This window comes from Copadichromis virginalis, linkage group LG18 (assembly GCF_057382275.1).
Source record: "Copadichromis virginalis isolate Kocher_CV1m ecotype Utaka linkage group LG18, C_Virginalis_male_GT1.1, whole genome shotgun sequence".
Lineage (NCBI taxonomy): Eukaryota > Metazoa > Chordata > Actinopteri > Cichliformes > Cichlidae > Copadichromis > Copadichromis virginalis.
The window spans coordinates 5,337,645-5,362,714 of NC_140635.1; the positions used below are offsets into that span (position 1 = coordinate 5,337,645).

Below are 25,070 nucleotides of genomic sequence, written 5' to 3' on the forward strand. Positions count from 1 at the left end.
ATGCACTTAACTTTCACTTATGTAGCATGCTTTTACTTCAATGTACTATATGAAGGTTTAAAAGCCTTATTATAAATAGTGCAAATCAAACAACTTGCCACTCTTACAGTGATGTTACGTTTTTGATCATATGCTGAAGTGTGTAGTTGTCGATACTTGTTAATTAATAAAGAAATAATTTGATCTTCCTAAATACAGAACACTTCTGCAGTAGCTCTTCACAGGACTGACCAAGTTTAACTTGAAATCATTAATTTTGTAGCGTCGTTGTGGTTGAGTCTTGCAAATATGTGTTTTTTCCCCAGTGTTTGCATGGGTAATTACAGCCCACTGTTACTGAGACCCTTAGAGTAATTGCTGAGTAAGGATAGGCTCCAGCACCCCTAATGGCACTAAGATGGATAAGAAATTAAGAGGATGGCTCGATAGATGACCGGTGTGCATAACTTTTTCAGTGTTTTTTCCCCTCTCACGCTGCACTGCTGCTCTCTGTCACTGAAGCATTGCTGCTCAGTCACACAACAAACAGGGCACAGAGAGAGCTGTTCCTCAGCTGAGTTACAAAGCAATAGGTCACTACCCAGAGATTTAGTTCTTCTTTTTTGCTAGATCTTTTTGGGAAAAACAAAACTCAATTCAATGGGTTGGAAAAACAGTTAAAAAGTAGTTAAATGTCTTGATAAACCGCCAAGACTAGCTAAAGTGTAATGACTATAGCTGTGCCATATCGTATCGTATGTGATAATACCTGTGAATATTTTTATGTGACGTGTGTCATATTGTGATATCACTGCTATAGTAACACCATGTGTTTGTGTTTCCTAGCCTCGGCATGTCTGACAGCAAGAGCCAAGAGAGAAGAGCAAATGGGTGGAAATGACTGATGTGTTACATGGAAGAAAAGCAGGACTTATACAGCACACTAGCAAGAAAATACAAGTAAACTTTTAATATGACCATATTGCTCGGTTCTTGATGAGTTACAAAGTTATGTTACTTTGCTTATTATAAAAGAAACATGTTAAGCTGTTATTTTATACGTCTCCTTAAAATTTCCAGGGAAAACACCACCTGTACTTCCATTTGACTCGTGCTGTGTTACAATGCTGCTGCTGGCACCCTGTTTCAGTAAACTCGCAATTCAATTTCGGTAGTGTGTCATCACTGACAGCAGCTCGTTGAAAAATGCCCCTCATTACTGAAACTTGTTCAGTATTTTTTTCTATATCGTCATAAATATTAGTATCGCAAATTTCCTTGAACTATAATGACAACATTTGGATATGGTATTAATTATTATTTTTTAAAACACTTTATTCAACAGAAACATTTTCAATAATAAAAACTGACTGCTGATAATCCAGATTTATGTGTAATTTTTTAAAGTCTCATTCCCATAGCCAATAATTCACGTGATGTATCTGATCTTCTCAGAGGCTTTCAGCTCACCCGTTATAAATACAGCAGTATGCTGCTCATCTATACTATGTTGATTTTCTGACAAGGTTAACAGTTACTTCAAATAAAAATAACAGTATAATAATTCCCTCGGCTACATTTTGAAAACTGATCAATATGTACCTGCCTGCCTGATTTCTCAAAACCCCCAAACACTCAGCAAAATGAAAAGATTCAGCACACATTCCTCATTTAGGGAGCGTTTCCCAATCAAATCAACACATTCCAGAAATGCCGGCAGCAACGTGAGCACTGCAGTTACTCATCTGCAGAGCATCTTGACAGAACCACAATGTCTGTCTCTCCATGCCATCCTTCCACTCGATTATTACATCATCTGACTAAGAGAGCCAGACTCTGGGATGATGAAACAGAGTGATGGGATTGAGGGCTCAGGCCTTACGAGGGGAGCTGTGGATAATCCCTTACAAAGCAAAAGAAGAGGGAAAACCCTCGGCTGGCAGGTTGCCGTGTTACACAACGTGATGCAGTAACGTGACTGTCTTCAGAGGGATAAGAGACGAGCACGCCGCCGGTCATAGGTCAGGCAAACGGGCCCAGCTGAGATATGAGGAGCCAGAAAGAAAGTGAGAAAAATAACAAAAAACTGAAAAGAAGATGATGAATCATACAAAGAAAGACAGACTGTGACAGCGCAGATGTGAGACCTTCATTAAAATTTTATGATAAAGTAGTCAGGGACCAGAAGGATGATGGCTTTTCTTTGCTGCTCTTTATTTCCAACGTAGACTGGAAGTCAAATCTTAATACATAACCATTAAGCAACAAAAACTTTTCTAAAAGCCTCTCAATCATGTGTTCTAGTGATATTAAGAATTTTGCTAGATTAACCACTTTTATAAACAAAAGAAACGCTTTGAAGAGAAGATTAAGATGCCTCTGAAAGCCCATAGGAAAATTCATTCTCTCCATTTAAGCCATCCGAAATATTAGGAGCAGTATGCAGCCAATACAGCCAACTCCAGCTATAAACCAGTGCAATGAAAGGAGAATTAATGTTTCAGTGATGGAAGAAACCAGAGCACCTAGAGGAGTGCGCAGAAGAGCCCTGCCATGGTATGAACCCAGGACACTGCACCTCACGGAGGTGGAGCATAAGTGAAAGGAATTATGTCTGTGCTTGTTTGTCCGTCTGCAGTATTACAATTTTTTTAAAATAAGGTGGAGCACAAGAAAAAAGCCATTAAAAATATGGAGCTGGAAATTAGCATTATAGGTCCACCTTAAATTTTGGTGTGGATCTGGATTGCGGTCTTTAAAATTGCAAGATAAGTCTAGAAGCTTGGCGAAGGTCTTTGTGAGTCCTTCCAGTTAATTAAGCAACAGTAATGTGCTTTATTTGTTAAAAGTGGTTTATAAGCAGGTTGCAAATGCTCAAAGGAGCCAGTGTGCACTTTTTTCAGTGGTTAAAGAAATAGGTCAAAAACAAAAAATCCAACAGATGAATGTGCAAGCCACACAAACCATGCTTTCTGTCACATTTACTTCAACTATGTACCCTGCACACATATGGTTTGTCATAAAGAGGCTTTCAGAGAAAAGGAAAAAGAAAGATGAAATAAAACCAGACAGGATGCAAAGAGAGAGGAAGCAGAAGGAGAGCAGAGTGCACACCAACCTGCTGCTGTCGAGGCAGCAGTGTTTGTGCTGATGGAGGCCATCTTTGGCCTCAGCGTTCCAATGATCAATGTTAAGGTAGAATAAACCCTGGGAATGAAAATCATCCTAAATCTGAAGTCTGCATAACACCTTTATGATCTATAACCTCAGACCGGTTAACACTGTGCAGTCCCATTAACACCACCCTGTTATAAATATATGTTATGTTTTTGCAGTGGGGGTGATGGACTTGTTTAATGGTTGTGTCTTTGTTTTATCATTCAGATACTTCGGGGTTTCATCTCTGCATAGATCCTTCTGTATGCTTGCCTTTTCTTTTATGTTGTTACATAAATTGCATCAACCTGCAGTTAAAAATCTCACATATTAACATAAGTGCTGATGTTAATTAAATAACTGTACATTACCCCTTTTAAATAAAATAAACATAAAACACTATGCATAAGTCATCCTAAGAAATACCCACAAACGTCAGTGACATAGCAGCTTATCCGCCTCCTGATCCGTCATAGTTCACAGGTCAATGCCGGTAAAGCAAGACATGTGAGTTGGGTTAAGACCCAAGAAGTGATCATTGTGTGCAAGTTTTATTAAAATCTGACCAAGTAGTAGTGATAAAAATGCTCATAAAATAACAAATATAACCTTAACCCTGACCACAACTTGTAGACCCACGAGGTGATTGTTATTTTGCTTTCCAAAACTACAGGAGCGTGGATTATTGTGAAATATGGACTGACAAATGGACACTTCGCCTCACTTGGTCACAGTATAAATTCACTGAATCTTTGGCCAGATGAGTTACAAACACTAATATGTCGAACATGCATGCCTCATTTTACATGTCCAAATGCCAGGTGACAATTTGGGCAGTCTCAGTATAACTCATGGACCTCAGCTGAGGCTGAAACTTCTCTCCACACCATGCTTGAATTGAGTGACTGGATCCAAAAGGCTATTTGGATGAAGTGGTTTGTAAACTAGACGACTCGCAGTTTTTTCTTAATTCCACAATTCAATTCAATTTTATTTAAACAGCGAAAAATCACAACAGCAGTTGCCTCAAGGTGCTTTATATTGTAAGGTTGACCCGACAATAACGCAACAGAGAAATCCCCATATAACCTCTGGCGCTTTGGCGACAGTGGGAAGGAAAAACTCCCTTTTGACAGGAAGTAACCTCCAGCAGAACAGGCTGCGGGAGCCGTCTGCTTCAACAGCTTGGGGTGAGGGGAGGAAGACAGAACAAACAGACAGATGTCGGTCCAACCCCGGCTACGAAAAAAGCTGGACTGGGTATCCGTGACAACAGACTGATTTGTAATGCCATGCGTTGGCAGCAGTTCAGCAGTAAAAGCTAGCACATTATATGGAGGAGGCTAAAAGCAAAGAGTGACCAATTTGGAAGTACTTCACAGTTACTGCTACAGCTTTTCTTTTATGTTTGCAAAATTTAATTTTAACCTAACAGCAAAATGCGGTCAAGAAAGTCAAAAGACTGAAAGCTTTGATATGACGACACTTTTATTTCTCTACTGCGCACTTGTTTACGTTCATTCTTGTTATGCTCAGACACAGAGGTGTTACAGCAAGCAGAAGCTAGGATGTTTGTTCACTGCAACTTAATTTCACTTCACATTATGTGCTACTGTAATCTAGACTGATACAGGATGGACCACATACAGCCAACTTTGATCTGAAGTAGGCCGGACCAGTGAAACTACATGATAAATGTGTAAAATTACAGAAAATGTTGTGACAGTTCATTGCACACACTGACCTGTAATTAAAACATATTCATTTTTTTAAATTTATTGTGGACTCGCTAATAGCTGAAAAACAGGAACTTTCCTGTGATTTGATTGGTGTTAGTTAATTATGTTGGCGTAGTATGAAGGAAAATCCAGTGGGCTTGATTCGAGGCTTCGCCACGGCCGACTTCGGCACCCAGGCCTTATGTTTGACACCCCTGCAGTAGGCTGGGACGAGACAAGTGCAAATAAATTACATGAAAATTTTTGGTAGCACTTTAAAATAATGTCACACTATTAAGCATTAGCAAGGTATTAGCAAGTGCTTAATTAATAATTTATATAGCATTATTTCTCCTTAGTAGGTCATTTATACATAAATTAGATAAATACAGATATATTATAGTGACAGTGATTATGATTATGAATTCAACTAGCAGTGATAAGCTGTACATCGTGTATCGGTAACAGATGGATAAACATATGTGTATATTTACAAATGACGCGGATTAAGGAGGATTAATGTGTATAAATGTTGAATTGAGCACTTGCTAATACCTTACTAATACTTAATAGTGGATGAATTTGTTATAATTTACTTTAAAAGTCACACAATCAATGTTTAAGTCAATCCTGATGTTTCCTTACACATCAAACAATGCCTCTCAGCTTATTCATTTAACCCTGGCTTCGGATCGGTACCTTGCACCAGCAGATACCCAAAGCCAACATAAATCTATCCTATCAAAAAGAGTTGCATGGGTGCATTCCTAGAAAATGAGGCAGAAAGTTCAGTTTTGTCCAATATCACAATAAACAATCCTTCAAAAGTCCCAGTATCCACATCTGGATAAGATCCAGATTCTGGGTTTGTCTAAGCCCCACCTCTGGCAAAAATTTTCCGCAAACCTCTGTAACTCTTAGAGTAACACTGCTAATGAACAGGCAGACCAACCAAACCAGTCTCTCTCACACACACAGAGGCCTCGTCCTCCTCATCAGCTTCAGCTGTACACCATGTAGTCTGAGATGTCTCTGAGACATAAATATAATACCCTGATCCTTGACAGTGTGCCGGACTTACATAGAGAGCCTCAATATGCTGCTTGTTACACAACAGGTAGAAGCAGCCAAGCAGTCTGATCTGGTTGGATCTGGTTTGAGACACAATCTGAACTGCACTGTGAGTCATGTTTCAGTGGCGCCAGCATCAGCTGTTGCAGTGAGCAGGTAGCTAATTATCCATCTTTCCTTCCTGCTCATCCTTCACCTGGCTAGCATCATGTCACTCACTCGTGTGTTGATAACTGCAGATTACTCTGTAACAATACCCTAATGTGCTGTAATACTGCTGCAGCCAAAGAGTTGCATCAACATCACGCATAATGAGCACAGAGAGCGCTCTCAGGTGTTACAGCATCAAGTACAGAGTCTGCATATGTAGTTCGGCTCCCTGCTACACTGATTACACTAGTCTGGACCTGCTGGGGCAGCAACACACACTCACAGCAGGGCCGTGAAAGAGATTTATGGCAGCTGTACATTAGAGAAAAAGCTCAGAGCTTGCAAAATGCTCATAATAAATGTAATTTTGAAATTAATGTTTAAAAAAAACATCATGAGATTCAGAAAGACACGGAGCTCAGTCAGCAGGCACAAGCTTGTGAGCCTTCAGTCTACTCAGATAAATCAGAGGCATAAATCAGGACTGGAGTTGCCAAGTTTCATTTAATGTTTGCCTGTTGATGGTATGATTTAATCATGGTGTACAACAGTGCAGCTGCACACGACAGGATTAGTAAAAGCTGGGTGAGGAGGCAAGCGGTGTAGCGGTACGCTAGACAGGCTGGCGGACGGACAGCGCTGAGGCCAAGACGAGGAGGAGGAGGAGGGAGCGCGATGAAATGTTATGGTATGATAGCGTTGTCATAGTAACCTGCTGACACAGCAAGGTCTGGTTACAACTTCCCGGCGGGACGTAAGCGCTAACGTCAGACTCCCTGCCTCCATGAAATCTGTGAGGAGGCTTCCTGCATGTTTCACCTCAGCACGTGTTCTGATCCTCATGTTCGTCAGCGTTTCACTCGCTCCTCACTGACCTGGCCATCACACTGCACTGCAGCTCAACAATCACAAGTACTAAAACCACAGATGTGTCAAAGCTTTAATATCACAGTTCCAAATATCGCGCCGCTTTCCAGAGACAGACTTAAAAAAGCTGAAGCATGAGAGGCCAGGTTACCCCTATCACTTCATTTCATTCTCCATTGCAATAGTTCTCTATGCACTAAAGAAGCTTGTTCACATAACAGCGTACGGTTTAAAACAGGCCCAAGTGGTTCATTTATATTTGTTTATCAAAATAAAATATCTGCACATTTCAAATTTGTACAAGAAATCAGGACAGAAGACATAATAACATTAGTATGGAATCAAATGAATGGTGTAACCCATTAAAGGTCTATGGTCGTTTGTGCCATTGCATGAAATACCCAATTTCTTTTGTAACAGATTTAGAGCAGCATCAAATAAATCATTTTGCAAACTCTATTACTGCACTGACTTTATTATCATTATCTGAACTGAAGGTTTACTGTTTTGCATTTGCAGTGTGGGTAATTTTTGAGCAAGCTTTGACTGCTTGCAGGTAAAAAGCTGGGTGGAGCGCTAACACGTTTACTGAAATGAAATCTCAAAACCAATTTCCAACTGTTGGGGAGTTAGCCTTCATAATTCATTCGAAATAAACAATGACCAGTGCACAGAAGAAGTAGTTAGTCATCAAGGGACAAAAATGTGTAAAAGAACCAGCGATGTGGTCATTTATCCCCTGAGAGGAAGCAGTTATTATATAAAAGACTTCTTCACGGGGAAGTTAAAGGGTTTTAAAAGTGTTAACACAAAACACTTCTGATTTTGTGCATTTGTTTGTGTTGAAGTCTGCAAGTGTGCCTTTATGCTGATTAAATTATGACCACACCTCTCTAACACACTTTTCCAGAAACTACAGAGCCTCAGAATCAGAAAAAGCCATTAAAATCCACTTTAGCATTAAAATTGATGCATTTCCAATAACCCAAAATAATACTTTTTAAAAGAAAAAACAGGATTTGAGTAAAGATTACCGTTGTGCTAGTATTTTAATGAAATCATGCATTAGAGTAGAACAGCTTGGAAGCAGAGATTCCCAGGTTAACTATACTTAGTCTATGGTTGTGCAAAGCTACAAAGTTTCTGGGGCAGATGAGATAAACAGGCAGTGTAACCTGGGCTTTATGAAATATTGGGAAGTCCACTAGAATTTTAAGTAAAGTTGACAGGCTGCGTGACTGGGATTTACAGCATTAGCGGTCTACTGGCTTCAAATCTTTTAAAATATTAAAGTGAGGAAGGACAGCACCTGGATCCCAGAGTGGATCATTAAATACCAACATATCCACTCTCTAACTCTGGAAATCTTAGTACAGGAAAGTGGAGTTCCCCTCTGTGAAATAACAGAACTTTCAGTCAAAGATTTAATTAAACCGTTTTAAAATTGCTGACAAGAAAACCTGTTACGTTTTAGAAAATGACCGACAGACACACACACACAGTTTTAGCACACCAACTGGTTTGTGGTTTTTGCTGTTAATCCCCGACGGTCAGTCTGTTTTTAGTGCACTACCTCTGCATTAAAACAAAAAGAGAGTAAACTGCAGCCTGGTATTAACGCAAACCCCCAGTGATGATCTTTTAATTCCACTGCAACACAACAGCAGGAAACCAGACCTGAGCCGAGAGAACAGCCTGACACCAAAGTGGTAAAATAATAGCATCAGCCACATGAATTTCTTCCTGACCTATATATGAGCCATTCCCTTAACACATCGACAGCAGCTTTTCAGCTACAGCAGACAAACGGGCAGGAACAAAACTTTTTAGACGCTTTTGTTATTGAAGTGTGATTTAAATCAGAGCATTGAAGCCGATTCCTGCTCGAGGAGCTCCAGCTGCAGGCCTTTACTCGGGCTTATAAGGAATTGTAAAGAACCAAGAAAAAAGCCCTACAAAGGCTTAAAAGAAGTCAGTAATGCACATTTCCTGTCATCGCTTCATAAGAAGTGTAGAGGCGAGGATGAGATGAATCTCAAAAGCTGCAGTAAAGTAACTGACTTTCAAATGCACCTGCCTCTGAGTTTACTTTATATCTAACCTTTACATCCACACAAGGTGAACCGTGTCCACGCGAGTGACTGCTCGTTTTTTTATTTTTCACATTTCCTGCACTTTTATTTCCAGATTGTTCCTCGATTTGTCTTGTTATGTTCACCTTGAGAGGTCTACCTCCTCAAAATTTTTTTTTTTCTTGTATCTCTGTGTGTTCAGCCCCATAACGGCGATTCAAACTGTAATCCTGAAACAAAACTATCTGCTCTCCAAAAACTAAGCACCAGGATTTACCTCCGACTTCAGTAAATACATATTTAGAAGTTAATGTCTTGTTTAAAACTCTACATGCTGTCTCAATCATTTATTTTATAGTGAGCGGAGCCCTTTCAGGGCTGGCAAAGTCACACCTCGTATCAACATCAACAGTACCAGTGAAGCTGCATTGTCTCCATTTACACATATTTCTAAAAAATCTTTAAAAGTAGCAGTCACCTTCAAAATAAAATACACCAAACTGACAAAGTCTAAGTGTAGTTTATCAACGACTGGGGTTATCAAGAGCTCCATGATGTATATTTATTTATGTTTCAATCCCAGCTTCTCATTGGCCTCACACGCGCCGGTCAGGAACAAACTTAGGGCCAAATGTGGCCCCGTGTTGTACAACACCTGGTCTGATCTAAGCTGCAAACACAACTCAAGTAGGATAAACAGATTTATACAGCAGTGAATACCATTTATTACCCAACACCATGAGTGTCTATGGTATATAACAGCATAGTGTTGAACTGCTAACCCTGCCTGTTTTGCCTGTTTGCTTAAGCACCTTGCTCCTCTCTTACTTAAAAAGAGAAAGAAAGAAAGCCCTCAGAGGTAAATAACACCAAATCCTTCCTCCCACGTTGTCTCTGCTGCTGACCAGATCAATATTTGAGAACACAAACCCAGAAACATAACCCACCCTCGTGTCACGTGCGGCTCAAATCTGGAGAGTGAAACGCTGCTGAAGCGGCTTGCAAGAACATCTGATGCTCCTCAAAGGAAAAACAAAAGCAAAACAGTTTTGTTAGAAATCCGAGTGTTTTCAAGCTGTGACAGCATGAGGGTTTCATGCCTTCACTTTACAGGTTGCTTTTTCCTGGAGCTTGACGATTTTTCAAAGAAAGAATCAATTGGCTGACAGAAAAGTAACTCACAGCAGTTTCAAGATGAACTGCTGGCTCGTTAATTCTTTGATTTACAGGCCAAGCAGAAAGCGCAACATTCTTCTCTTCTCTATGTTGTAAACACTTTCAGGTATAATCAAAGAGCGCAATAATCATCCTTTTTTTTTTTTTTTTTAGACGTACAGACTCAGTGTAAAGTAAAGTTAATACCTCAAAGCACTAAATGGATCACAGTATCTAAACATGTAGCTTATTCTGTTCAATGGGTAACCACCACAACTCATGGTGGCCTAGTTTAATATTTCTGAATCACTTCCACCTTAACAACAACTTCACCACTTACTGTGACAAATGCAGATCATGCCGATGGGAAGAACCAGGCTAAATAAGGCACGGTAGCTAATTTCAACAGTTATTGTAAAATGTTGTTTACGTTGTTTCTCATCATTTGTCCTGACTGGCACCTCACTGTGAGGAAGCAGTGTTTACGCACCACATATAAAGCTGACGACAAACAGTGAGGGGCTCAGGTGACTCTGTTGTGCAGTGGAGGTGGGGGCGTCTGGTTGGCACTGTTTGTGCTCTCTTAGAGGGAAGCTGCACTACAGATCAATACAAAGTTGTTCTGAGTGATCACATTTATCCTGTGATAAAACATATTTATACTTGTGGGATTGATCTGACCGGGGCTGATCTGGTTACACTTCACTAAGACACTTTATGGTTGCTTTATTATGTAATTCGCAGCCCAAATATCACATCGTCCAAAGCTAAAAACTGGAAATGTCACATTCATATTGTATGTAGCGTCACTGTAATGACTGATACCATTTTTTATTTTATTTACCTGTTTATTGAGACAGAGTAAACAGTTAAATGCAGTCTTACATACAGTCCTGATGTATCAACTTATTTCTATTTTTTGTTTGACTATTTTTTTCCCTTGTTTTACTTTTAGATCTTTCTTTTATTGCCTATATATCTTGAGTGAATACTTTTGAAGAGGCCCTTACAGCATTAAGACTGTACAAACCTGCCATGATAGTTTTTTATGCTTGATCTCTGAGTAATAAGAAAACTTAGAAGGAAGCTTCAACACGTGTCATGGTGATAACCCTGTAAACCCTGAATGAAAAAATAATTGCCAGAAAATTAGAATTTAAAAAAAATAGTGTTTATTGAACTTTTAAAACATTTTCTAGTTTTAATTTGTATCATATTTGCTATACCCCCTGTTTTTCTGTTTATTTGTTTGTTAGCAGGATAACCTGAAAAGTTACGGAAGGATTTGGATGAAATTTTACCAGAGGTGAATTACATCTGCTTTCGATCCAGATATGCTTTCGACTGTTTTTTTCCCCACTGCCAGACACTGTAAAGCTGGACTCCTCATATCACAGCTTTAAATTACACAACAACAAGACATAACAAAAAACAGAGATATTTCCCAAAGGTTTTAAGATAATATCACAAACGAATCCTGATCCCGAGACAATTCAGTGTACGCAGGTGTATGCAGACTCAGACACAGAAATCTGTCTCCTGTGGTGTGGATGCACCAAAGTCTAGCCAAAAATAAGTGATTTAATCTGCTGTCAACTTAAATCCAATTAGACCGTCACACTGGCAGTTCATGGTCGTAAATAACACTGATTTTACTTGTCCCCCTAAAAAAATAAAAAAATGTTTTAAAAAAATTGCGAGGCGACAGGTCTGAGGTCATATTCATGGAGCGCTAACGTAATTCGTTACCAAACATGGCAGCAGCGTTACACCCGGCGAGGACCACATTGCGTCTCTGAGCTGGCACATTAAAATTTCGAGTGGCTGCAGCGTGGCCCTCTGCCTCGCATGGCAACCAAACAGAGCGCCTCTTATTGGGGTTACAAAGCAATATTGTCCTGAATTATTCTAATGGCCGTCTGTTATTGCCTTTGGGCGTGATCTCATATGTAGGCTAACACAAAGAAGGGCCAATACGGACCAGAATGTGTGTTTACAGCAGACAGTTAAGCATCTTGATAAATGTTCAAAAACAAGGACCTCCCCTGTCTTTACCTCGTCTCAGTTCAGATGCATCACCTTATCACTCATCAGTCAGCTTGAAAATGCTCATGAACAAGCTACACACCAGAGGTTTTAGAGTATGAATGGTGTTATCCTCTTAAATGAAAGCCTTGTGTGTTCTGGGATGGATTTTAAGCTTTATTAAACTCTAAGGTGAAAGGTCTACCGGCTACTTATCAGGCCTTTCACTTTTCCTTCACCTTTGGCCCAGGAGTCCAGGCTGAAGGTGCTGACCTCGAGCTGCGAGAGCCCCAGTACAATCATTACACACCAGCTTCCTCTTTGAAGTCCATCTTTAAAAGCATGTACTTGAACAAGAAGTACTGTTATTGTGAGCAGTGATAATAGCAGTCTTATAAACACCCAGCTGTTCTAAAGCTCTCTAAATAACAAATTACTTTTGCGAAAGCCCATCTTTGTCCCAGAAAGACCTTTCTTTTTTTTTCCTTTTACAAGTCAGGGCCACACTCAAAGAAAACGATGCATTGTGCTGCTGCGAGTTGGCCCAGTTTCCAATGGGCATGCCAGTCGGACTTAAGATTTACTAGAAACTCCAGTTTAAAACTCCCTCCCAGTGGCCTTTTATTACCATTAAGAGCCCTGAGAAACTAAGTGACGCCCTGAATCGGGAAAATAATTTGTCATGTGTCACAGATTGATTTCAGTTCAAATTGTGTCTGCAGAGTTAGATCTTCAGCCCAGATAAACGCAGCTGTGGTCTATTTGGATAGCTGAATTCACAGTATGGCTTCCGATTCAGCAAAGATATCATCTGTCTCCACTCATCTCATGTCACTAATATAATAACCTAAGTAGGCTAAGCACCGTAAGAGCCTATCCGAGTACAGTCAACCCTTTGTGCTCACTCTCCATGGTCAATATCAGACGCAGAGTAGATCCCAACTCATGCAAGAGAGAGGCAGAGAGCCAAACCTTCAAACAAAGCCTCAAACTGACTGCATGTGATATTTAAAAAAGCCTGGACTGCATTTAAAACAAAAGAAAAATACTGCTTTTAACCATTACTGTGTAGCAACAGCAACCTTTCATTGTTCCTGTGTTTACATGTTGAGAAATTAACAGATTAAAGGAACTGTTAACAGGTAAATTAATCTGTGCATGTGCTGACCACTGTTACAAAGCTTGAAAAACACTGCAGTCTCTTCCCATTCCTTCTGCTGTGCGTTCACTGGGAACTGCGAGGTGAACTGGTTGCAACTTATGAGAGAAATCCAGTGATATAATAAAACTGATGACTGGGAGGATTCGCAGTGTCCAAGATTTCAGCATACTGACGCAGACATGCTATCAATCTGCAAATCAAACACTGAAGCAAAACCAGTAGAAGTCAAGATTTTGCAGGAGCAAAAACATTCTGATTCTGTCTCCCAGTAACACAGCATCTTACTTACATAATATCAGGTGATGGTAATGTAAACCTACACACAACATTCACCATTAGGACTGAAAACAAGACAATTTGTTTTTAAACAGCCCATGTCCTCATTCCTGTAACTGAAGGAGCTGTCAGCTGCCATTAACCCAGCCGACCACATCACTGTGTTTCTGCAGCCAACCTCCTGCTCACTGAGGATCCTCTGCCCTGCTCTGCATTGCTCTGTCACATCCAGCCATTGCTCGCTGCTGTGAACAAATGCTTTCTTTAAGCCACCACAAAGGAATGCCAACGGTTACTGGTCAACTGGGTCCTGCCGGACAAACCCGATTCAGTTAGAGGAGAATGTGGGTAACGTTTTTTTGTTTTTGTTTTGTTAGATTTTTGTACATATACCTACTCAAAAAGAGAAAATAATAACAATAATGTATCTATATTTTAAAATACAGACATATTTATATTTTAATAAGAATATTATGGATCGTATGAGACCTCTGATTTACTTTGAAATTCACTTTTCTCCCTGACTTAAATTTCCCCTTCCCAGCACCAAATGCTGCTGGCACGGTGGAGTAGTGGTTAGCACTGTTGTCTCACAGCAACAAGGTTCTTGGTTTGAACCTTCCGTTCGCCTGGGGCCTTTCTGGAGTTTGCATGTTCTCCATGTCGCTGTGTGGGTTCTCCTTGTCCAGGTACTCAGCATTCTCCCACAGTCCAAAGACATTACAGGCGTAAAAGGTTGACTGCCTCTCTGTGTTGGCCCTGCGACCCATCCAGGGTTTACCCTGCCTTGACCTGTGACAGCCGGGAAAGGCTGCTAGTCTCTGTGACCCTGAATTGTACAAGTGGTTAAGAAAATGGATGCGTCAAAGCCTCTCCATTTTAGCTCAAAAGAACACAGAGCTCAGGCTGTCCCCAAGACTCGGGTACAGAGGCTCTCTTTTTTTTGCCCCCACCACCAAATAACAGGAATGCGCATAAGAGCTTCCCTCCACCCCCCTACTCCTTTCATAACTCAGCTCTCATTTGGCGGTTTAATTAGGCTTTACCTTGTTTGAGGCTGCTGGAGCGAGAACTTCTGGGGAAGCATGTGAAAACAGGGGGGGGGTCACTTAACCCATTTGGCTGCAGAACTCTCTGGACCAAGTCTGCGGCTCAGTAGAGTCACAGAGCAGGTAATTAAATATAAAAATAGTTTTAGTTTTATGAGCTTAACTGGTCTTTCTCCTCCCCAATCTAACACTTTTGGGATGAAGCAAAAGGCCAATCATCACCCAACAACTGCTGGACCACACTAATGCTCTTCACTCAATAAAATCCCTGCAGCCAGATGCAGATCCAGCTGTGCTTTCCCATAAGACTGGATATTGTCTTTTAATTTAAAATTTAAAACCAATTTAAAAAGAAAAATAATAATTAAACACCTTCAACATGTGAGAAGCATTTTTAAGCCAGGGCTCACAAACTGAATGTTTTGTATTGCCTTAAACTAACCAGCGGGCTAGCTTAAAAGACACTGTTATTATTCTTCACCGCCTCAATGTTTCACCATCCTTGGAGTTTGTAGTTTTAAGCCTTTTTTTAAATATAAGCTGCAGCCAATGAGTTATAAAGAACCTCTAAAAAGAGGTTTCTTTATAGCTATTATCTGAAATCAAAGCTGTAGTTATAGTCAGCTAACCCAAAGTGAATGTAGTTAACAGGGACTACGTACCCTACTGATGGCCTGTTATGATAGAAGAAATTACTAGAAGATAAGCTTGATGTCAAAAAGGAGAGACCTTTCCGATGCCACAATGGTTCTGACCAGATACAAGCTGGGAAAATTGACCTAAACTGAACCTTTTTAAGTTTTCTTTGGTGAAATATCAGAAAACAGATCTGACATCCAGGCTATGAAAGCTTGTGTCTGTTCCTCTGTTGAAACTATGATCTATCCCACGATATTGATCAAATCTGAACAAACATGAGATTTAGATGAATTTGGATTTAGACTATAAAACTGCTTTTCTTGCAGTTTTTGACAGCTCTTTTTACTTTTAGCTTAAATGTGTTTTTATGTGGTTCTCTGCCACACTTACAAAGTTGTGAGGGTTTCAAAAATATAGGGAAATGGTTGATTCACCACATGTGAAGGAACATAATTCATAAAGTTCTCATAATATGAAGCTAAAATTGCATAAATTTAACAAATAAAGTTACTCTAAATTTAAAATACATCAGCTCATTGTGAGGGAGTCAGGTGGGAGGACTGATTGCTTTTCACAAGAAAGACGTGGCAAAGATCAACAACTTAAAATGATAATAAATAAAATAAAAACAAAAGCTTCACAGCTATAGGTTTTAAAGAGGCTGTAAGAGTCCTTCATCAGTGTGGAGAAGCAGCTGCAGCCACAGTGAACTCACAGCTGTTACACTGGATTGTAATGACTGGAGGAAAAGAAGCATATAAAACACACATAACCTAACAAACCAACATGTAACCAGCCATTCTTCAGGCTATTTAATCCTTTAGTCGATCACTTTTCTTGATCGTGTATGAATGTAAACTTCTGTTAACTTTGAGGCATTTGCTTGGACAAAAGACACAACACGGATATTACTTACTAGCTCTTTCAACCATTTTATAGATAAACAAAGAGCAATAAGCAAAATTGACACTAATTATATGTCTGTGTCGTAGCATCTGCTCTTAAAGTCAACTACCTTGTGCTTCGTAGGTTTTCAGTGCAGTGCTGAGATCAACTATACTGTAACATTTTTAGTCGTTGAGTTTAATAAACCGGATGTGTTTACAAACCTCATAGCTTTCTCTGTGTCATATAAGTTGGATTTTCATTTGTTTTTGGAGGTTTCTTCACACAGTAAGTAATGTATTAAACCATTAGAAAACACACAATACACAATGTATAATTTTTCTTTTTTTACTTTACAAAGGGTTGCAAAGCATTTAGACATTTCAGTTTTTCCCAGCATTAATCAGGTGAGGTTAGTTATTGCCTGTTTTATTGTATTTCATTTCTATTGTGACTCCATCATTTTCTTCTCTAGAAGAAAATCCAGGGACTCATCGAAATAAAAACATAAGCAATGAGTTGTTTTTCTCTGGCTTCCAGTTTGTTCCCAATGGAGATTCAAGTGCTTCTACTAAACACTGTATAAGAGAGAGACATGGAACTCAAAGAATCACTAATAGAAGTTTTTGGGAGGACTCCATAATGGCTCCAGATGGCGGTTGTCCCACCACTGCCTCTAAAAAGAGCCAATCATCAGCCAAACTAGTAAAACATGTGGGCTAGTTGTGTTATTGCACTGCTGGTGAACACCATTTACAATAAACATGTAGGTAAATGTACTTACAGTCTTTCTAATGGTAATATCTGTTCAGATCTCCTGTGGGAGGAGCCAAAGTCACTGAACTTTAACACAGCCATGAACGAAGCCGTCATGGTGCGTAGCTTTGCATGTGTAGTACAAATAAAATGTTGACAACCAAAGCTTTTAACCTGATTTCAATTTTAACTTTGGCTTCCAATTATTATTAAAACCAGATGATTAAGATAAAACAAACTACTGCTTTCTAATAATAGTATTATTTTTGCCTTTCAGTACCTTAATTCCCTTTAATTTTACACTTCTCTAAAACTCCAGATTCATTCAGTTCACATTTTTTTATTAATTTATTTTAAATTAACATAATTTCAAATGGACTTTCTTAATTTAAAACTTGATTAAAACTTTGGACGCGGCCAGTACGGCTGCTGAGTGGTGAGCACAGGCAGTATAAAACATGGATCTTAAAGGTGAAGCCAGCGCGGAAGTGCCTTAAACTTAAACCTGCGTTCTTCCTAATAGCCAGTAGGGGCCAACAGCTGGACTTCTAGTTGTATAGAAGTTAATAGGAGAACAACCTTCCAACCTGCCCTCTCTAAACTCTGTCCTGATGAGTTTATGGACTCAGTTACTCATCTAAGGTCACACTGAATAAACATCAAGCCCAATTTGGAAATTTTAGTCATTCTAAGAGTCTCTAGAGGATAATCGTGGGTGCATTCATAGGGAAAAGGTGGGTGTTTTTACAGTGAAATGATGCTCAACTTGAGGCTTCATAGTGGGACTTCACAAACCAGTGGAAGTCTGGTTAGTAACCATGGTGGCTACTTCCATCTTTCATAGTGTCTGTAGTTTTGTCAGATCTGCCAGAGCAAAATGCAAACACAACATGCAAAAGTGTCACAGCGCTGTCTTGCTGTGAGCCAGTGATGCCCAATTCACCACTGTGCTGCTACTGGCCTCCATGCTGGTGGCGGATGCATGTACAAATCCCAGCAGAACTGCTCCATATTTAAGGTGGGCAGGAAAACTAACCAAACATTCCCCCAAACTCTTACCTAGATACAGCGAGGCATTCTCCTTCTTCACATTGTCGTCCAGGTAGGTGGGCCCCAGCGTGTAGATGGGCGTGGACCCCATGCCTACCAGGATCTGAGCGATGACGAACAGCGCCACGTACAGGTTGTGCTCGTTGCCCTCCTGGTCTCTGGGACAGGAAGTGATGTCAACGCGATCCCTGCTGCTGGCATTGCTATTCATGCACAGGCCCTCGTTGGCCGAAGATGAGTTGACCTCCTGGATCTGGTAGGGCGGGGAGATGAAATGAGGTAAGGAGAATAGGGCAGCACCCACAGCGATGAAAATGCCCCCCACTGCCAGCCAGCGAGGCCTCTGGCCCCGCCCACCAAAGTAGCTGATGAAGACGACCACCAGGAGGCTCCCGATGTCGAAACAGCTGACGAGCAGGCCAGACTCTGAGCTCCTCAAGCTGTACCTTTTCTCTATGGTGGTGATGACGCTGCTGAGGTAGCCAGACACCATGAGCGACTGGATGAACGTCAGGTAGCACATGCAGAACAGGAAGCAGCGAGAGTCCTGCAAGATGACGCCAAGGTGCTTCCGACTGGGCAGACGAATCTGAGCTAGCCTGGCTGCGAAAAACCCCGGGGGCTTCCTCCTAGCCATGTGTTTACTCCTTCGGATCTCCGTGTTCTCCATGTACGAGGCCGGCCTATTCAGCGCCGACTTCCCTGGCTTTGGCGGGTAGTTTGCTCTCGTTGGGGACTCGGCCTGGAACGACTCAGTGTTGGGCGGGTTCTGGATGAACTCTGTGCTCTCCTCGGCCGTTATGGACATCCGCACTGAGCTCGCCAGTAAGGTTTTCTCCTGAGGTGCAGCTTCGCTTAAAACAGGCAAACTTTTAGATTTGAAGTTCGTACCTGGATCCTCCACCTCGCTGGAAAACCCGTCCTCCTTCTGAAGGGACTCGGACAGCTCTGCTTCCTCGTGGTCAGCCATCATTTTCAGTCAATTTTCTTTAGAGGTTCAAAAAAAGAAGCCGGCCCAGTCAAAGAACACATTTACAGTTCAGGGGCTGCTGGCCATCACATCTATTATTAATAGGAACACCTACTCCCACAAAGAGACCAAAAAAAGCAACAATGACAAGCACGCTCACAGCCTCTACTGTATCTCTGCTGCAGGACAGCAGACAGCTCTGGGTTTGTTTATCTTGTCATGCACACTTGCCTTCTGCCACCATCCACCATAATCCGGAGGTGGAGACCGCTCAGGCCTCCTCTGCTCGGCCAGCGGAGCTCCGGGGCCAGGGCTCCCTGCAGATGCTTGCTTCAGCAGGACGCTGGTGCTCCTGGGTCGGGAGCAGGGATGACATTAATTCACAGAGCATCCCTGACAGCCCTGCCGATGCAGATCACACAGCCGCAATAATGTCAGTTCTTTCATCAGGTTGCATGATCGTCGTCCCCTGCTCCTCCTAACTCCTGCCCAAGTCAAGGGCAACCCCGACTCCAATGTTATCAGCGCACCAGCTGTCCTCCCAGCGGGCGAGGGGGGCTGGCATTTAGGGATTATCTTTCGGTGCAAATTCCTGGGGAGGAACATGAACGAATAAAAATCAGGGAAACGGGGAGAAGTCGTCGAGGAGAACCAAAGACAGCGAGCAGAAACAGAGCTGCAGCTCACTGCAGTGCTGCTCGGCTGCTGTCTGTCGCTGTTTTGAAAACAACCAGGTTCAATCCAGGAAACACTTCAAAATAAAAGCTACTATTTTAGTGACAAAACTCCCAAGACACACAACATCATAACTGTGAACAGTAATGGCCATTTCGGGCTTTCTAGACTATTTAAGATAATATAGCTTGTAGTAACTTTCCTGACCAATGCATGTTTTCACAATTATCTCCACACGGCTTCAAATATTGCAAAAATAAATAAAACAAAAAACCGGAATCCCATTAACTGTATATTACATCTAAAAAACGTTTTCTGTGTATATTCACGTGCCTCTATATATAATCACTCTTGAACATGTGACTGAATCTGCGATATTTAATATTAAATTCGGTCTGCTTAACACAAACACAATAAATTCCTAACAGCAAAATTAGCAAATTAGAATAAAGGCCGTCGGAATTATCACAATTTTACTGTTTGTTTGTTTTGTTTTTTGTTTGTTGTTCTTTTTAATGTAGGGTTTACAATATAATGTGTGGAAGATTAAAATGTTTTATTTTGAAAAGAACCATGGCTCGCGGCCATACAGCTAGCGGCTAACAACCCGTAACAATAACAATATCGACATTGTCTTTCATTAACCTGACATACGGTAAAGATGAGACATCATTCAGACCTTCGTGTCCAACTTCCACTAAATAATACTCAAGGGCTGGTAGTGAAGAGTCATTCAAGCAACGCCCTTGTTAAAATATTCCACATCCAAAATATCATGTAGCAAATTAGTGGAGAAAATACCGGAAAAGTGTTTTCAAAATAAAATAAAAGCGTCAGAAAAAAAGGGGGCGATCGCCCATTAAAGCAAGGGAACTTTGGAGATTCATTTTGAGGAATTGCAGGTATTTAAAATACCAGTTTGGCCAGTAGCCGATGCATCCGAGTTTGTTTATTTGTTTGTTATTTATTCATACTGTAGTGTCAAATCAAAAGATAAGCTAAACTGTTTCAAATCTTTCTTTGTCAAAGATAGCAGATGTAAAGAGCAAAGAACACCCCTCTGTGTGAGAGTAAAAAAGCCAAGCAAAGGTTAGACGAAATTTCGAGTTATTAGGTCAGAGGCTGAAACAAATTTCCACAGGTATCAGTCAGTGAGGCCAATACTTGAGTATGTGACCAATATATAAATATTAAATTAAGCCTTTTTATCTTACATTTTTATCTAGATCCTAAAATAGGCAAAGAGTTTAGATAAAGGTTAAATATAAATTAAAATCTAAAAAAGTGAGAACAATGAGATTGTGAAAAAAATACTATAATACAAAAACACATACTGCATGTTAAATATACAATATACACTTAATGATAAGTATTTATTTATTTAGTTAAAACGTCATGCAGCATAATAAGCATAATGAGGTTTCAAACTTCTCCAAGGGCTAAATGAAGACCTGCAATGCTTTGCCTTAAGTATGTAGATACCAGTGTTGGTCAAGTTACTTGAAAAAAGTAATCAGTAACTAATTACTGATTACTTCCCCCAAAAGTAATCCCGTGACTTTACTGATTACCTATTTTCAAAAGTAATTTGTTACTTAGTTACTTAGTTACTTATTTAAAAAATGATTTACAACCTGAATAGGTAAAGAGCTTTCTATTTTTTCTGCATCATCCATCATATAAAATGTAATCAAATGAAAAAGTCTCTTTTTGAAACTAGTTTTATTAGTTTTAGTCTTTTAACTTTGCGCATGAAGCAAACATTAAATTATATGCAACATTCTCTGACTAGAAGAAATTTGTTTAACATTTAAACCTATTTTCTGCATATTCCAGCATATAAAATAATTTTTTTGTGTGTTTACACTCACTCTTTCAAACAGATGCAAGCAGGGGCGATTCTAGGATCAGAGCTTTGGGGGGGCTGAGCACCCAGAGAGCTGCCCAGCCAGCCAAGATACACTTTACAAATCAAATCAAATCACTTTTATTGTCACATCACATGTGCAGGTACATTGGTACAGTACATGTGAGTGAAATTCTTGTGTGCGAGCTTCACAAGCAACAGAGTTGTGCAAAATACAATAATGTAAACAAGCAAAATACAAGAATGGCTACATCTGAAACTAATAAATATATGTACAATATATAATAGTATATGCATTTCTGGATGTGTATACTAAATATTTTTCTACGTGTGTGTGTGTGTGTGTGTGTGTGTGTGTGTGTGTATACACATATTTTACAAATTAAATAGAGTAAACAATAAATAAAATATGTAAAAATATACTCGTCACAATGAGACTTCTTGCCTGTCTCTGTCAGTCCCTGCATCCTCCCTGTCCTCGTCGTCTGTTGTCTTTGTCTCCGTTATCAGTCATCAAAATTTTACCATCTCTGTGCAATTCTGCAAATTTCTTTATTAAATCATAAGATTCTTAAATTCATCAAGTCTCTCTGTGCCTGGGTCCTCATCACAAAACATGACATCACTGTTTTGTACATTTTAACACAATTTAATCCCCACATTTGTGAAAGAAAAGCAAAACACTTTTGTCTGTAACAAAACCATCAAATCAGATAAAGGTTATTTAAATGCTGCAAAAGAAGAATGGATTGGAATTTTAAAAAAAAACACATCCTAACCTTAATTACTGGGTGAGAATAATGAGTGACACTCATAGTGAGTAAAAAGTAAACTGAGTGCATTTTTTGGACAGCGATTCACTTTTAATGTGCATGTATAATATAATACAGATGCATAAAAAACACTCCCAAAAAAGAATAAATTATTACAAATAAATTATTACAAAATATTAAGAAATATATATATATAAAAATGGAGGTAACTTTGCCTGTGGTAGAATGTATACCATGCATGAAAAAATCTTTACTGCAGATACTAATTTGACCAATTTAATAATACTAATTTTGCGTTAGATTCATAAGATTTATGAGTTTCATGCTTTCATAGTGGTCCTTAGGAGAGCTTGACATTTTTTATCAGGTGGTACACACTGTAAAAAGTTTGAGAAAAGCTGATAAGTGTATGTGTGCTTTTGGAAAACATTTAAAGCTGCAGTGCAGAATCTTTGAAACAAGCTTAAAACATTTTTAGAATATAAACAGAGCATCTGCTTCTCTTTACAGCTCCTCATGTACGTACTGCAGCAGTCATACAGACAACTGGACGGTCCAAAAGTTGGCCTACCTATTACTGGCTGAGGTTTTAGTAGAGTTGTGGCTGAACCACATCAAAATATATCATTAATTTTAATCTCCCCAATCAATTATAACATGATGTTGGAATGTTGTTAAAGAGGGTCAAAACTGTTTCAACCCAGTTTGTTTAGCAGAGTCTGTACAGCAGCTTTAATATGGAGAGAACACAACTTCCAGATTGTGTGAGTAAAATCAGGTTTTTTTTCTCTTTGTCAGTTTAACAGTTTCTGTTGTGCCTGTCACTGTTCCCTGTCTGTTTTCTTACCTGGTTCTTCCCGACCTTGTACTTTCTCCTCACATTCTCCTCTTTCCTCTCTTCCTCTTCGGACTGACAATCATACACAAATAGATTGTATTCAATTAGATGAAAAATTACATTAATATGAAAAAAAAATACTATTAAGATCACTAACAAAAAGTCCTCTCAGTGTACTTTCAACCAAAAGGCAAATAACCAAACCACATGTACATCTAATAAAAGATAAATATTGAAACACTGATCCAACATTATTGATCATTTGATTTTATACTTTTACCTGAATGTGGCTCCTTATTTTGAAAAAACTTCCTTATATCCATTATGAATCTGGCTGCCTCTCTGTACACACACACACAACAGAAGTTATAAGATTAATGGGCATCCAGTCAGTTAGCTAGTTAGTATCCATTTCAAACAGGACAGTGGTAACAACAATAGGCTACGGAGAACTTTAAGTTTTTGATTTTAAATAGGCTGTATACATTTCAATGGGAGCAACAGGACGGTGAAATGTTGATGATTTTACTACAGAGTAGGACGGATTGTAGGGTAGCAAACATTGTTGGAAAACACGTTTTCAACAATGCAGGTTACCTGGTGTAATGTTTTTCAGCTAAAAAGAAACATGGTCTGACTCCTACCTAACTATATAAAGAGTAACTGAAGGTTAAATGCAGCTAACATGTCCTGTTTTAAGCCAGGCACTTACACCTCCGCTCCGCTGCGTCTCAGCCACCATCGCTCTGGCAGCAAGAGCGCTAGAGCCAGAGCAGGGGAGAGGCGAGCTGGAACAAACCACTTTGGGAGGGGGGGTTATCTATACTTCTGTTGTTAAAATGTTACATCTCAACCAAGTACTGTATGCTTTTTATATTTTTAGTAGTGTGTCACACAAACAGCAAATATTGTCAAAAAAGTAAGAAATCTTTGGGGGTGCTGTGATTCATCCCTAAAAATGGGCTAAAATCGCCCCTGGATGCAAGTAAAACACAGCAGAAAATAAATAAAACCTGTTGCTCTGTTTTCACCTGTATAGCAGGAGTAGGGCAGGCGGAGGTTTGCCCTGGTGCAGGTGTGTCACAGCGGTCAGTGGAAGGATCTGGGAGTTTCACATTCCCGTGGCAGAATACTGTCGGTACTTGCTCGGACGTTTAGGGTTTTTGTCGCTGTAAAAAGAAGTTTTCTTCCCACGCATCCCACGATTACGGAATCAAACGCAGCGTGCTTACAGGAAAGTAACAGTAATCTAATGACCTTTTTTGCAATAGTAATCCCTTACTTTACTCGTTACTTTAAAAAAGCAGTCGGATTACAGTAACAGTAAGACGTTACTTGTACTTGTAATGCACGTTACTTGTAACTCATTACTGCCCATCTCTGGTAGATAAATAAGAAAAAACATATAAAAACCACAAATATTATTACCAGGCATCCAAATTCAAAAACAACCCAAAAAAATGAGATGCAGACACTGAATATGGGAGCAGGCATTTACACCCATTTAGCCAGATGAGACCTTAGAGAAGTCCAACACTGATGTTGTGCAACGACATGTCCACAATCATTGTTTCAGTTCATCGCAAAGATGAAAGATTAAGTTACAATTATTGTTATGATATTTTGATACCACGGTAAGCATTTACAGGATATTGTTTTATACAGGAAAACTGTTACTCAATAAGGCCGATCTACTAGTTGTTTTTCTCTTTCTCTGTGACCCAAGAATCAATGTGTAGGACTCACGAGCTGGTACCCCAAGGTCGAAAACACCACAGAGATGAGACCACTTCCTTACTCCCATCCTCCCTTTTTCTTTATCTCCTGGAAAAGGCTCGTTAAAGGCTAGGTGGTTTGTTTCAGAATTCACTAATGAAAGAACTCTGTATTTTATGTCTAGGAGTGTATTTTGCTGGGATGATCATAAATTATAGCTG

At 39.8% G+C, this 25,070-nt stretch overlaps 1 protein-coding gene across 1 annotated transcript in view; it reads right to left on the minus strand.

Moving 5' to 3' along the window:
- The window catches only part of LOC146687067 (solute carrier organic anion transporter family member 5A1-like), a 39,529-nt gene extending 19,843 nt beyond the window's left edge, over window positions 1–19,686 (minus strand). Inside the window, exon 1 of the mRNA XM_085439566.1 lies at window positions 18,020–19,686. Coding sequence (XP_085295692.1) covers window positions 18,020–18,983 — 964 coding nt within the window. The 5' untranslated portion in view covers window positions 18,984–19,686. The remainder of the gene's footprint in view (window positions 1–18,019) is intronic.
- Between the last annotated feature and the right edge of the window lie 5,384 nt (window positions 19,687–25,070).